The following is a 12,267-nucleotide window of genomic DNA, read 5'->3' on the forward strand; positions in this document are numbered from 1 at the left end:
CCGGGTAGGGCGCGACTAGGTTGCTAAGAAGCGAATTTGCCCCTCCCGTCTTTGCGGTCTTTTAGAGGCTGCGGATGGAACTGGGCACCGGATGAGGCCGCATATTTGCCAAAGTATTTCTGGAGAATGTCTCATTTCCCGTCGCCATACTGGCTCCTGAACTCTACAGCATTTAATTGCATACTCTTTGTTCCTTTTTAGAGTTGTCTTTCTGCGTTATTTACTGGAATGGGTTCTGTACACGGTGTTGAAAATGTGTATGTTTGCATAACTATATCTTCATCGTTTTCTCTAATTACAGAAGTACTCATGCCCATTATAAATATCCAATCTTAAGAGTGTTTTATAATGGAGGACGTGAAACCCGCAGGGACAGCTTCAATTAACACCTAGAGCTCGCCGCTTTCTTACTGTAGCGGCTGGCGGAAACGCCTATGCCCGCACTGGCGCGGAACTCGCAAGACGGGTCAAGTGGGTTGCTTGTTAGTGCAACACTCGGTTGCCAGCGTCGGAGCCCACCACGGTCTAGCAGGACACCGGGTCGGTACCGCCCTGCGGGGCGGAGTTAGTCAGGAATGCAGGACGCAGAGCGATCGCGTTTCCCTCCTTTCCCTCCAGGTGGCGCTATAGGATCGCGGATGCGCTCCCAGGGCGGAGCTCCCGGCCCGGGCGCCAGTGAGGGGCGGTGTCGGGGCGGGGCGTGGACTAGCGGCTTCTGTTAGCAAGGTATCCAAGGGAAACAAGATCGCCGGGAAATGAATGTTAAACACTCCCGGGGACTTCGGTACAAAGACGCAAAAAGTGTATGCGTCAGAGTAAGAAAGGGAGAAACGGGGGGGTTCTGGGACGGAGAGAGAAAAGGGGAGTCGCGTTCCCCAGAAAGTCGCTCCATCCTTCCCGTTTGCCCCTGGGGTTTCTCCCCTCCCTTCTCTCCCACCGGACCTGCAATTCTTCACATCCTCTGGATTCTACTGGGTGCTCTGGACACATATGCACGGGGCCTGGGGATGGTGCTGGCTGATGCTTCCACGCCCCCTGCATCCGGTCCCAGCCTTGGCAAGCTTGCAGGGCTCTAGTGCCCAGGGTATGTGCCAGTATAGGAATTCCGCAGTCCCTGCCATGCCAAGAAAAATAGGCGTGCTGTTCCTCAGTTTGTCCAGAGGAAGCCTTACGCCCTTCCCCTCTGGAGGCTGGTAATAGGAAAATGACTCAAAAATCCCCAGCAAGTCCACCATGTGTGTACCCTCTTTCTTTTTCTCCCGAATGTGCGCCATTCCTCCTATTATTACTTCTTTACCATGTGACACAATTATACTATTACATATGGGGCCTCGTGGTATTTGTGTCACACCCCCTCACTATGTTAAATTGTCCCCTCTCCCTTGACCCTCCCCACCCCCTCCAATCACACAACCACTGGGATGGGCCCTGGTAGTGGGCATGCTAAAGGCGAGGCACAGAAAGTGCAGGGACCCCTAACAGAACACACACACACACACACACACACACACACACACACACACCCACTCCCCAGGCCAAGAGAAAAGGAGGCCATTGGCAGGAGACAAGCAGGTTTATTTGGGCTCTGGGGTGAGGGATGCCTAAGGTCTGAGTTAAGGCAGCTCAGCTGGTTCTCACTGCCCAAGGGGCAGGCCTGGGCAATGAGAAGGGGTGACTCAGTGCTAAAGCCAAATCTTTTCATTTCAGAGTCCCTGGCCAGAGGCTTCAGGAGTCGGTCCTGGGAGGGCCTAGGGATGCAGAGGGGTCTCTCCTGTCCCCTGGGGTCTTTGAGCTTTTGCCAGGATTGGGGAAATTATCTGGGGCAGGGAGCTTTGAATGCACAGCCTTCATTTCAGTAATGACCATTTAATTTGTTCCTTGGCAGACTGAAGAACCTGGAGGTGGGGAAGAAGGTTGAGAGAATTCGTGGGAATGTCAAGAGCCTTGATGATGCAGTGAGGGAAGGTCTACAGCCCACCTTCCTTAAGGGTCCCTGCAACTCCGGGTCACTAGGTGGCAGCAGCTCATCTCTGCTTGACTTAAGCTGGGCCAGGCCATCCAGAGAGAGAGCCTGCTCCCAGCTGGAGCCCAAAGCTGCCCAGCCCTCTGCTGCTTTCTGCATCTGCAATGATGGGTGCGGCAGCAGCCGCGCCTTTCCCATACCAGGTCTTGCTAGGTGCCGCCCACAGTGCCACGTCCAGGCAAAACTGGGCCCAGGCCTGACACTTCCTGAGCCCAGACACCTCAGCAAAACTCTAGGACGGGCCTTGGCTGGCAGTGTGTCTGTCCTCCACACCCCACCCTACCCCACCCCACCCCACCGCTGATGTGGCACAGCTGGCAAATGGTGGCTGGCCAGACACTGCCATGGGACACCTGCACTCAGCTGATGTTCACCGTCACATGCAGCTGAGCAAACAACCTCAGTCTGGTGCTTATGCAAATCCATACAGATGTGCACACACGATGCCAACGTGGTGGCAACTCCACATACGTCTCTCAGGTCGTCCCTCCAGCCACCAAGCCTCATTCCCTTCTGAAGGTTTATCCCAAACAGTTTGTCCCTTCTTTCGGCACTGTCTCCCTTCCTCTCTCAGGGACAGCCTGGCCCTGGGGGGTTCTGCTTCTAGTCAGTTTCTAACTTTCTCCTCATTCCATCTCCCCCTCACTGCCTGCAGCTTCCTTGGTTTTTACTCAGTAATTCCATTAAAAGTACTGTGTCTTCATTCTTTCCCCCCTTTGGAAAAATAGGGGCTGTGCAAAGAATTTTCCATGCATTAGCTCATCTAATTCTCATCATAACTCCACGAGGAATGTCCTGTGATTATGTTGCGGCCCAGAGAGGTTGAGTAACTTGTCTAGGTCACTCACAAACATACAGTGGGATATACATGCTGGGGTGACACCGGCACCTGTGTTCTTATCCGCCCTGCACATGCTCCCTAACCTCTTCGGACCAGAAAACTGCCTTGCTCCCCACAGGGTGGGAGGAGGCCTGGGGACCCAGGAGGAGGGAGAACAGGGTGAGCATCGAGGGCAGCGACAGGAAAGTGGGCGCCACACCTGGGGCTCCACATGGGCCGTTCTATACCCATTTCAGCCTGGACCGCCACAGCATGAGTAGGTGGTTAGTGCCAGGGCAGGAAGCTCCATAAAATCAAGATTAGTCTGTGCAGAGAGACCTGGGGGCAGACAGAACAGAGGTCAGGCAGGCAGTCTGATAAGCAGGAAGTGTGCACAGCTGGGAAACCAGTCCAGCCACAGGTGCAGGGACCTCCCTCTTGCCCCATGTGCACCAGTGAGGACCATGCAGGGGAGTTTTCCACAGCCAGGTCACTCAGGCGCTGGGTGGCAAGCGAGGCATGGAGAAAGTTAGATCCTATCACAGCTTAAGTAAGGGTCCCGTAACAATTCCAGCTTGGACTTTAACATCGAGGGGTGAGGGTTTGGAGGAAAACTCTTATTTGTTGTCCTTTCGGGGCTGGGGGAGCACCAGGGGCCGCGTGCCCAGGTGGCTTTGGGGGACAAGTGACTCAGCCATCTCCAGGGTCGGCAGCGTATCCCGGGGACACCAAGCCAGGAGAGGGGTGGGTTACCAGGAAGGAGCGCGTCAGTTATTGATGCCCAGGTCTGCTCCGCCTCAGAGACTCTAGGAGCCTCCCGTGACTCTCTCCAGCAGACGGCCTGTCCCTGCCTCGCCCCTCCCACATCCTGACTTCTCAGCCTCAAGAGCTCGCACTGCGTCCCCCGGGAGGTTCTGCTCCCCTCCCTCGAGTTCAAGGCAGATGTTGGGGACCTACCTGGGCCACACTCTGTTCAGTCAAGCCGCTGTCATCTGCCTGTGGGGAAGCAGTGTCACAGGGTGGTCAGGCCGCGGTGAGAGGACTGGGTTCAGAAAGGGAGACAAAGGGGCTGGGGGCGGCAGTGAGTGACCCAGTGGCTGGGAGGACCCAGGACCACACCTGGACCGCCAGCTAGTGGAGGCCCTGGACCCTGAGTTGGAAGCTGGCCTGGGCCCTGCCTGTGATGCTTGGGGAGTGAGGGAATGAAGGGAATACAGTTGGTGGAAAGGTTTAATTCTGGCTGGAAAGCCAAATGAGGCAGGGCGGTTCTTTCTAGAGCCCCACCCCCCAACTCAGGCCTGAGGCAGCCGCCTGGTGTCTCTGAGAGTTTATTTCCCAGTCTGTACTTCCCATGAGAGAGGGTGGTGAGGTGCTTGGTGATTCTACAGGGGGAGAGGACAGGAGATACCTTTTACTCACTGACACTCCCAAGCTGCCACTCCCCCTCAAGTGCACCGTCCCAGCAGTTGCTTCTGCTAGAGGAGCTTGGGTTCCCACCACCTGGGCCCTGGCAGCCCCGAGGGCGGGAAGCGCAGAGGGTGGGGAGGACGGTGAGGGCAGCCCAGAGGAGATGAGGGGATCTGGGCGGAGTCTTACCCTGAAATTCACTTTCTGGATCACCTGCTGGGGGTCGCTCTCCAGAATCACACTACAAGAAGAGAGAAGAACCAGGAGGAAAGTCGGTGACCTGATTGTCCCCTCTGCCGCCTCTCCATGCTAATGCCTCCTCCCTCAGTCCCCACACACTGCCACATTTCCTCCCCCAGGGCACCTTCCCACTGCTCCTCCTAAAGTCAGAACTCTCTCTACGCTCCCTCAGCTCTGATCTTTCTGCGCTTCAAACCTGGTGGTCACACACATGGTGGTCTTTGGGCAAAAGCTGCGAAATCGAGTGAGTCCAGTCCAGGATGACTAGGGGGGCAAAAACTCGGAGCTCTTGCAAGTTCATGTGCCCTTCTGGGTCAGGGGCGGATTCAGGCGCAGTGAGGGAAGGGAGGTGCCCTGGGGTCTCTGTCTGGTTTCACTATTGTTCTATGCCATAAACAAAACAAATGGGACTCTAAAAATCAGTCTATCTTCCCTTTTGATGGACCCAAATATGAAGACTTTCCTCAGCTAGAACATACTCTTTCACGACGTCTTGGGGAGCCCTGCAGCCACGTGTGGGTGTGTGCAGGTGCGCGGGAGGGAGGGCCTCGCTGTGGGTGGCATAGAGGCCACAGGGCCTGAGTGAGCGCTCCTCTGCAGCCGGTGAGGCACCTCCAGGGCAGGAGCCTGGCTCTATTTCTGTACTAGTCCCAGGACGTGAAGAAACCTCTCCTGAGAGCCTTTTCCAGGCCCCATCACTGGGGCGTCCCCAGCCCCCGGCTCCCTCACCAGCGGTCTTTTCCTCCACAAAGGCCGAATCCTCCCAGACCAATGCTCTGGTTTAGGCATTGACTCGACTGACAATTCCTTGGAGGGAAACTGTGAGCTACTCAAGGGGCAGAAACTGGGCCTGCTGGGGACACAGGCCCAGAACATCATAAAGCTTATGTCCTCCCTTGCACGGGGCCTTCTAGGCCGTGCCCCTCACTTCGTAACGGGGTGTGCATGCTTTCCTTAAAGAGGTTCCACCGAATAGATATACTTCTGTTTCCACAAACCCTGGTCTTATTCCACTGCCCTTTGTGTCCAGGGAGTTAGCACCAGGCCTTGCAGTAGCAGGTAGTCAATGGGAACGGGGAGCGGGAACGGGGAATTCCACCACCCCCTGTCCCAGAGCACCCTGCCCCTGGGGCGCGTGGTTTAATGCCATGGAACGATGCCTGTGGTTTTCGATCTTGGCCCTGCCGTGTGACCTTGGGCAAGTCACTTGACCTTTGAATCTCTTCTCTCATCTCTAAAACAGATGTAATGATAGAGGTATGTGGATGTTTTTAAGATGATCAGTTTCTATTATTCTTTGCCCCAGAGTCAGAACTTCTTTTTCTCCCTGATTATTGCCCCACCCCCTGGAAACTCCCTAACCAACCCTTGTGATAAGGGCACCCAGCTTCCAGCAGGTGCCACTTACTGAAGGAGAACCACAAGCTTCACTAGCATCACCTTGTTTAATTCCCACACCCTACGAAGTAGTTCCTTTATCATCCCTGTTTGAAAGACGGGAAAAGTGGGGCTTAGGGAGCATGAGTACCCGGCCCAGGTCATGCATCTGGCCGAGGTGGGGATGGGGCTCTAAGAGTGGGAGGTGTGCAGGCAGCGGGGCTCTGCCAGAATGAAGTCCTTCTCAGAAGAGGCGGGGGAGGGGGAGTGTCTGCTGCCTGCTTCCCCTGGGCCCTGGAGGGCAAGCCTATTCAACAGTCAGCCACAGCTGGACATCAGACTCATTTCTTGTTCACTTGACTTTGGCGAACACAGACATCAACCTCCATCCCCATGAGTCGGGTGGTCGGTGAGATCACCGGGAACATGCTGGGGGAAGGCAGGGAGAAGTCGGCCAGAGAGAGCCAATAGTGTGCTGGCTGCGAACTAGAACTAATGGCCTTCAAAGGCACCTCCTCCTGTGAGTCTCCTTGACCACCTGCTCCTCACCCGCCATCCACAATCTCGTCCAGCACCAGGAAGGCTCCATCCATGTTCTCCAGCAGCCAGCGCTTCTCCATGTTCTTCCTGAAGGAGACACAGCTCCTGGGCCTCCCCGTGGCCAGGCGGAGCCAGGTCCCTGCCTAGGGGAGGCAGGCCCCCTCTCCACCCATAGCCACCACAGCCTCAACAAGCATCGGGAAGGACAATGTCAAGGGCAGTGAGGGCAGTGCCTGGGCAAGGGGTTCCTGAGCAGAGGGCAGGCCTGCTTCCTTAGCCCCCCTTGCACGACCCCCTCCCTTGGGGCGCTGACACTGTGCCCACCACGGCACCCTGGATGCATTTCATAGCTGACTGAGATGTCTTAGCTCTAATACAGTTAATTGTGCGGACTAGGGAATTTATTTATTTTTGTATTATCCTAGTTTGGTTTCCCCAGGCCATGTTCAGTGGAATAGACACCAGATAACTGAATGGATGGGCCAGTGAAAACCACCCTGAGCTTCAAATCAGAAAACCTGAGTTTGAATCTCTGTTCTGATATAAACAGTTGTAACCTCAGGCAAGACATTTGGTTTCTTGGGGCCTTGTTTTCTGGCCCTCCCCTCCCCTCACATGGCTCTATCCTGGGTGATGCCATGGTGGTTAGGTACAGGGCAGGGGCCTTGGAGGGCGATGCTCCGGCCCCAGTCCTAGTCTTATAGGGACTTCGGGACAAGAGCAGGGAGGAAGGGCCCTGCCTCTGTGACCTATCAAGGCATGGCGGGGGCGGGGGGGGCCTTGAAGGGCAGAGAACGTCACTCACCTTAACACGTGATTCAGGGACTCAAATAGGCAGGTGAGAACAGACATGAGCATCAGCTGGAGGTGGGCAGACATGGGAGAAAAATGAGAGAGCTTGAGGCTGGGAAGGCCGAAGGAGGCCTCAGAGTCTCCTGCGTGGGAAAGCGTCTCTTTCCGGAGACGACATGGCTGGAGACTGACTGCAGCTCGACCTTGGAGGATACCTCCGTGTATGGGCTGGGAGGCACTAGAGTGCCCCACTGTGGGACACTGAGAGTGTCCTTCTCTAGCAATGATTTCAAAAGAAAGAAAGGCTCCTGCAGAGAATGTCATTGCTTGGACCTAAGGGTCATGATGGGTACGCCTTGTCCCAGGAAGAACCACTGTGGCTGCTGACCGGCCCCCAGCGTCCAGAAGGAGGGGCGCTAACGGTAAGCCTTCAGAACCCAGCTTCTGCCCCAGACTCCAAGCCTTCCCCTCCATGGACAGGCCCCCTGTGCCACCCCAGCCTCCTGAATTCACCTCATTCTCGTAGGATGAGCCCACGACATACAGGAAGAGGTCAATGCTGCTCTTGTAGACGATGGTCATGCCCCCGTAAAATGCAATTTCACCTAGAAGTGGAGGGAACTTTCAGCTCTGGCCACCTCCGCCTGGCCTCTCCTCCCCGTCTCCAGCTCTGTGCCTCTCTCTCCCTAATTTCTTCTTCCCTTTCCAAGGAATGTTTGGAAAGACTAGCACTAGGGACATCCCCAGGGCTACCCTCTGTCCTTCCCTCCACCCTCTATTTCTAGCAACTGCTTTATTCTGAGGAGCCAACAAACCCAGTTCAAGGTTGACCTCCCTCCCCCTCCCCCACCCTGTGCAATACCTTGGACCAGTCCCACAACTCAGTTGGCCTTGTCCCGAGAGAGAGAGGTCTAGGTGGCTGAGGGTGGGAGGTTTGAGAGGAATGGGGAGGGGGGTGAAGCTTCCCTAGCAGTAGAGATGAACAGGTGGGAAGGAGGAAAAAGACCCTCTGAAGAAAAGGGAGTAGCCCGTGGGTGTCCAGGGGGGACGGGGACAGATGCATCCAGGAGGAAAAGAGGGCAGCGCGTGTGTGAGTCCTGAGTGAGGAAGAGGAGGATACTTACTGTCAGTCCGACTGGTCTTATTGAAGACATTTTTCTCAAAGGCCGTCTGCTCCTTCATGGAGGGAAACGTGTCATCATAATACTATGAGAAAGGGAAGAAGCGGTGAGAGCCCCTCCGCAGAGCCTGGCTCCTTCACGGGCAGTGGCGGCGAACGGTGGCTGCTGGCCAAGCGCCCCATCTCCTCTTGGCTGCCCTCTAGGCCTGACTGCTCACTGTTTCCCCACAGACACAAATTCTAAGCAAAGAAAGTAATAAAAAGTAGGGAAATTCTGAGGCCTGTTTTTGGAGTCCTCTCCTGATTCTTGGAGGCTTTTGTATGTTGAGCAGATATGTGGTGTGCTGAGGACTGGCGTGGTAGGTCGCCCTGAGTCTACAGGAAAGAGGGCAGAGCCTGGGGTCCTTCAATAAAACAGTAAGAATCATAGCAGCTACTATATTATCCCCATTGTACTGATAGGGAACTGAGGCGTGAAGAAGTCGGGAAAGTTCCCTGACACCTCACAGCTGTAGGGGCAGAACTGGGATTCAACACCAAGGATGGTTCAACTTCAGGCAGAGCGGTGGTGAAGGTTAACTAACGAAGGAAAAGTTCCCAGCACCCATTGCACAATTAAATCAACGCTGTTTTGTCTGGGTTTGGTGAGCCTCTCTCTCGGACTCCATTGCTTCTGACATGCATCTCCATGCATCTGACATGGATGTGTCCTTCGGGGACGAGGTCCTAAAACCTTTGGCATTGCTAATCCACCTCTGACCACCTGCTGGGGCAAGGTATGGCGGGCTCAGCTTTCAATTTTCTGGATATGGACTATGCCACTTGGTACCCCACCTGTAGGCAAATTGTCTGCCTTCTGGCCACGGAAGTTGTGAAGACATGAAAAAGTTTCATGCCACATGAAGGCATGAAAAAGTTTCAGCCCTAAACAAACAAGCAAAAACTGTAATGTATTTCCTAGCTAGTTTCAATGCCATATCCCTACTATAGTTAATCGTATTGACAGTAGACATTTATTTTTCGATTACCCTAGTTTGAGTTCCCCAGGCCATGTTCACGGGGATAGATACCAGGTAACTGAAGAGTTTGTGCAGTGAAAGCCATCCTCCTGAGCTCCAAGGCTAACACCTGAGTTCGGACTTCTGCTCTAACATTAACTCTTGTAACCTCGGGCAACTCGTTTAGGTTCTCTAGACCACATTTTCTTCATTTGTGAAAGCGTTGAATTATGTATGTGGTCTCTAAAACCCTGGTCGCCATGGCTGGTGTGGCTCAGTGGATTGAGCGCCAGCCTGCGAACCAAAGGGTCGCAGGTTCGATTCCCAGTCAGGACACATGCCTGGGTTGCAGGCCAGGTACCCAGTTGGGCACATATGAGTAGCAACCACACATTGATGTTTCTCTCTTTCTCCCTCCTTTCCCCTCTCTCTCTAAAAATAAATACATAAAAATTAATAAAATAAAATCCTGACAGGCTCTAAATTCAGAGTCTCAGACTAAATCCTTAGTTTTTACTAAGCTTTAGAAGAAAAGTAGAGGTTGCTTGTTTAGAATGTGGAGACTACGATTCCTGAGTCCCAAACCTAACACTCCACTGACCCCTAGGGAGTTCTCTCCCATGCTCGAGGTCCGGCCGGCTACTTGAAAGGATGATGAGAAGACATTTCAGGGGACATGATTAGAAACAGGAGACACACTCGCCCATTCAGGGTCCAGCAATCTGACAAGGCAGGAGGATCTGACCGTGGCCTTTGGAGGGTCTGAGCTGAGCTGCTCTGAGGCACAGAGCGCACAGCGGGGTCCCTCAGCTGGGTGGAGGCTTCTGTTCTTGGGGCAATAACACAGTTTTCAGGAGCCCTCTGGTGAGGGTGGGAGGTTACCTTGGCCAGCAGGCGGTGTCCGTCATTGTCTAGGATGAAAACAGCCTTGATGGTGTAGAGAGAAGGTTCCTGCAACTGACACAGGGTGGGGGACGGGGGGAGTCCATTGGCCTCTGACTCAAGGCAAACACCGTGTCATTGACTTTATGGGATCCGCTGGCCCCAGGAACCCGCGTTCAGGCTCCAGTGACCCCAGCCCCAAAGGTTCATAACCGGTTCTTGCCCAGCCCTGCGCCACAGGGGCCAACCCCTGTCCTGCCCCACTGCCCCGCAGATGCTCCACTGCAGGCCCCTGGTGGGCGCGCTGCACATTGGGTGCGGAAGGTCCGCCCGGGCCCAAGTTCTGTCATGCACTGACTGCTCCAGAGCCCGAGTCGGAGTGTATCACAGAACCTGGGCCGGGGGGGACAGCGGTGTGCCTCCTCCTTCCAGCTGACCTCGGGTCGAGGCTGGACTCACTCTCTGAGCGCGCCCTCAGCCCTCTGACGCGGGTGGGCTCAAGAGCACGCACGTCTGCCCACCGCCCCTCGGAGCGCCTTACCCCTCCCTGCAGAATCTGAATCCACCCCCACCCCGCCATCCCCACCCCACCCCCACCCCCAAGCTGTCTCCATCGCTGCTCTAAACTGATCCAGAACTTCAGCCCCACGCGGACTCTCAGGACAGGCCTCCTGGGGAGTCCACGCCCGCAGCAACTTTTTCTCGCGGCCCGGCCCGGGCCACTCCCAGGGCTGCTCAGTGGTGGCACCAAGTTCCCGGCGCCAGGCGTGCGAGTTTAGGAGTTGGCTGTCCCCGCTCAACCCCACTCCGGCCCCGATTCCTGCTGCCCCAGACCCCGGCGCCCGCCCGCCTGCTCCGTACCCGCGACTCCGCGGGCTCCCCGGCTCGGGCGGGCGGTGCCGGGCCCCCGGCCTGGGCGGCTGCGGCCCCCTCCCCCGGGTGCGGACGTGGCCAGGCCTCGGGCCGCTGCATTCCGCTCGCCGCCCTGCGCTGACAGCGCCTCCCGCCGCCCCGCCCCCGATCCCGCCCGCCCCACCGGGCCGCCCCCCACCCCCGGGAGGCCGCCGCCCGCCTCTCTTTGCCGGCTCTGCGCCCGCCTTTCCTTTTCCCTGAGGCCCTTTCCTCCTTCTCGCCACCCCCCCCCCGCACTTTCCCTTACCGGCCCTTCCCCCTGCGCCCCGCACCCCAGTTCTCCTTCCCCCACCTCCCATTTCTCTCCTCCTGTGCCCCTTTCCCTTCCTTAAATTCCAGAGCCCATCCTCAGTTAGTCCCAGGACCAGCCCTCCTGTCCGTCCCCTCCTGCCTCCTTTCTAGCCTGTGGGTTTGGTTTGCACCGGTGTCCGCGGGCTATCCCGGGGACAGCAGAAAACACAGGCAAAGTCCAGCTTTGTCTCAACTACTGGTAGGTACTATGTGGACAAATATAATCGGGCCTCAGCGGCAGGTTACAGCAGCGGTTGCAGATGAGGACAGCCCTGGAGAGACCCTCTGGACAGAGCAGGTTCCCCCACTCCTTCCACTTCCTCCAGGAAGCCCTTGGCCTCTGGAGACCCTCTGAAGTTTCCCAAGACACAGGACACAATCGAAAGCAAGACAGATGCCTAGTAGCACAAATGCTCCACCAATGGCACGGGGCTTTGCCATGCCTGGGTGTCTTGGGTCTAAGTGATACCAGAAGAGTATCACTTCACTTTCACTTCAGGGCACTCAAGGCCAGTGGGAAACTCACACTCCAACGCTACCGAGTTAACGGTACTTACCCATTTACCCATAAAAACGTGACGCATGTATTTTACACTCAAACACTTTCACACGCCTTACCTAATAGAACTCGCACCTGTGAGATAGGTATTATCGCTCCCATTTTAAGGACAGGGAGACTCAGGACTTTTCCAGATGGTATAGCTAATGAATAGTTGAATGAGATAGAATCCAAGTTTCAGACTCAGCATTATCTCCCTGGTCTTTTCAAGGCCTCTTATTGGGGCACCAAATGCACTTACCCCAGAGGACCGCCAAATGGGGCTTTCCTCTGCGGAACAGCGTCAGGTCTTCTCATTCTTCAAGT

At 55.7% G+C, this 12,267-nt stretch overlaps 1 protein-coding gene across 2 annotated transcripts; it reads right to left on the reverse strand.

Moving 5' to 3' along the window:
• Positions 1-1,561: 1,561 nt before the first annotated feature.
• COPZ2 (COPI coat complex subunit zeta 2) lies at positions 1,562-11,194 on the reverse strand. Of its 2 annotated transcripts, XM_054585504.1 has the most exons (10): positions 11,061-11,194; positions 10,200-10,274; positions 8,324-8,405; positions 7,713-7,804; positions 7,213-7,268; positions 6,417-6,494; positions 4,440-4,491; positions 3,801-3,839; positions 3,064-3,182; positions 1,562-1,895 (listed from the first exon to the last, which is right to left on the reverse strand). In XM_054585504.1, the coding sequence occupies exons 1-9, from the start codon at positions 11,169-11,171 to the stop codon at positions 3,129-3,131; spliced, it is 639 nt and encodes a 212-aa protein (XP_054441479.1). In that variant the 5' UTR covers positions 11,172-11,194; the 3' UTR covers positions 1,562-1,895; positions 3,064-3,128. The 2 variants fall into 2 exon arrangements, with proteins under 2 accessions (XP_054441479.1, XP_054441480.1); XM_054585505.1 differs by lacking the exon at positions 3,064-3,182.
• Positions 11,195-12,267: the final 1,073 nt, after the last annotated feature.

The sequence above is a fragment of the Pteronotus mesoamericanus genome, unplaced genomic scaffold (genome assembly GCF_021234165.1).
Source record: "Pteronotus mesoamericanus isolate MK-2021 breed Mesoamerican mustached bat unplaced genomic scaffold, CSHL_Meso_final contig_84, whole genome shotgun sequence".
In the NCBI taxonomy this organism is placed as follows: domain Eukaryota; kingdom Metazoa; phylum Chordata; class Mammalia; order Chiroptera; family Mormoopidae; genus Pteronotus; species Pteronotus mesoamericanus.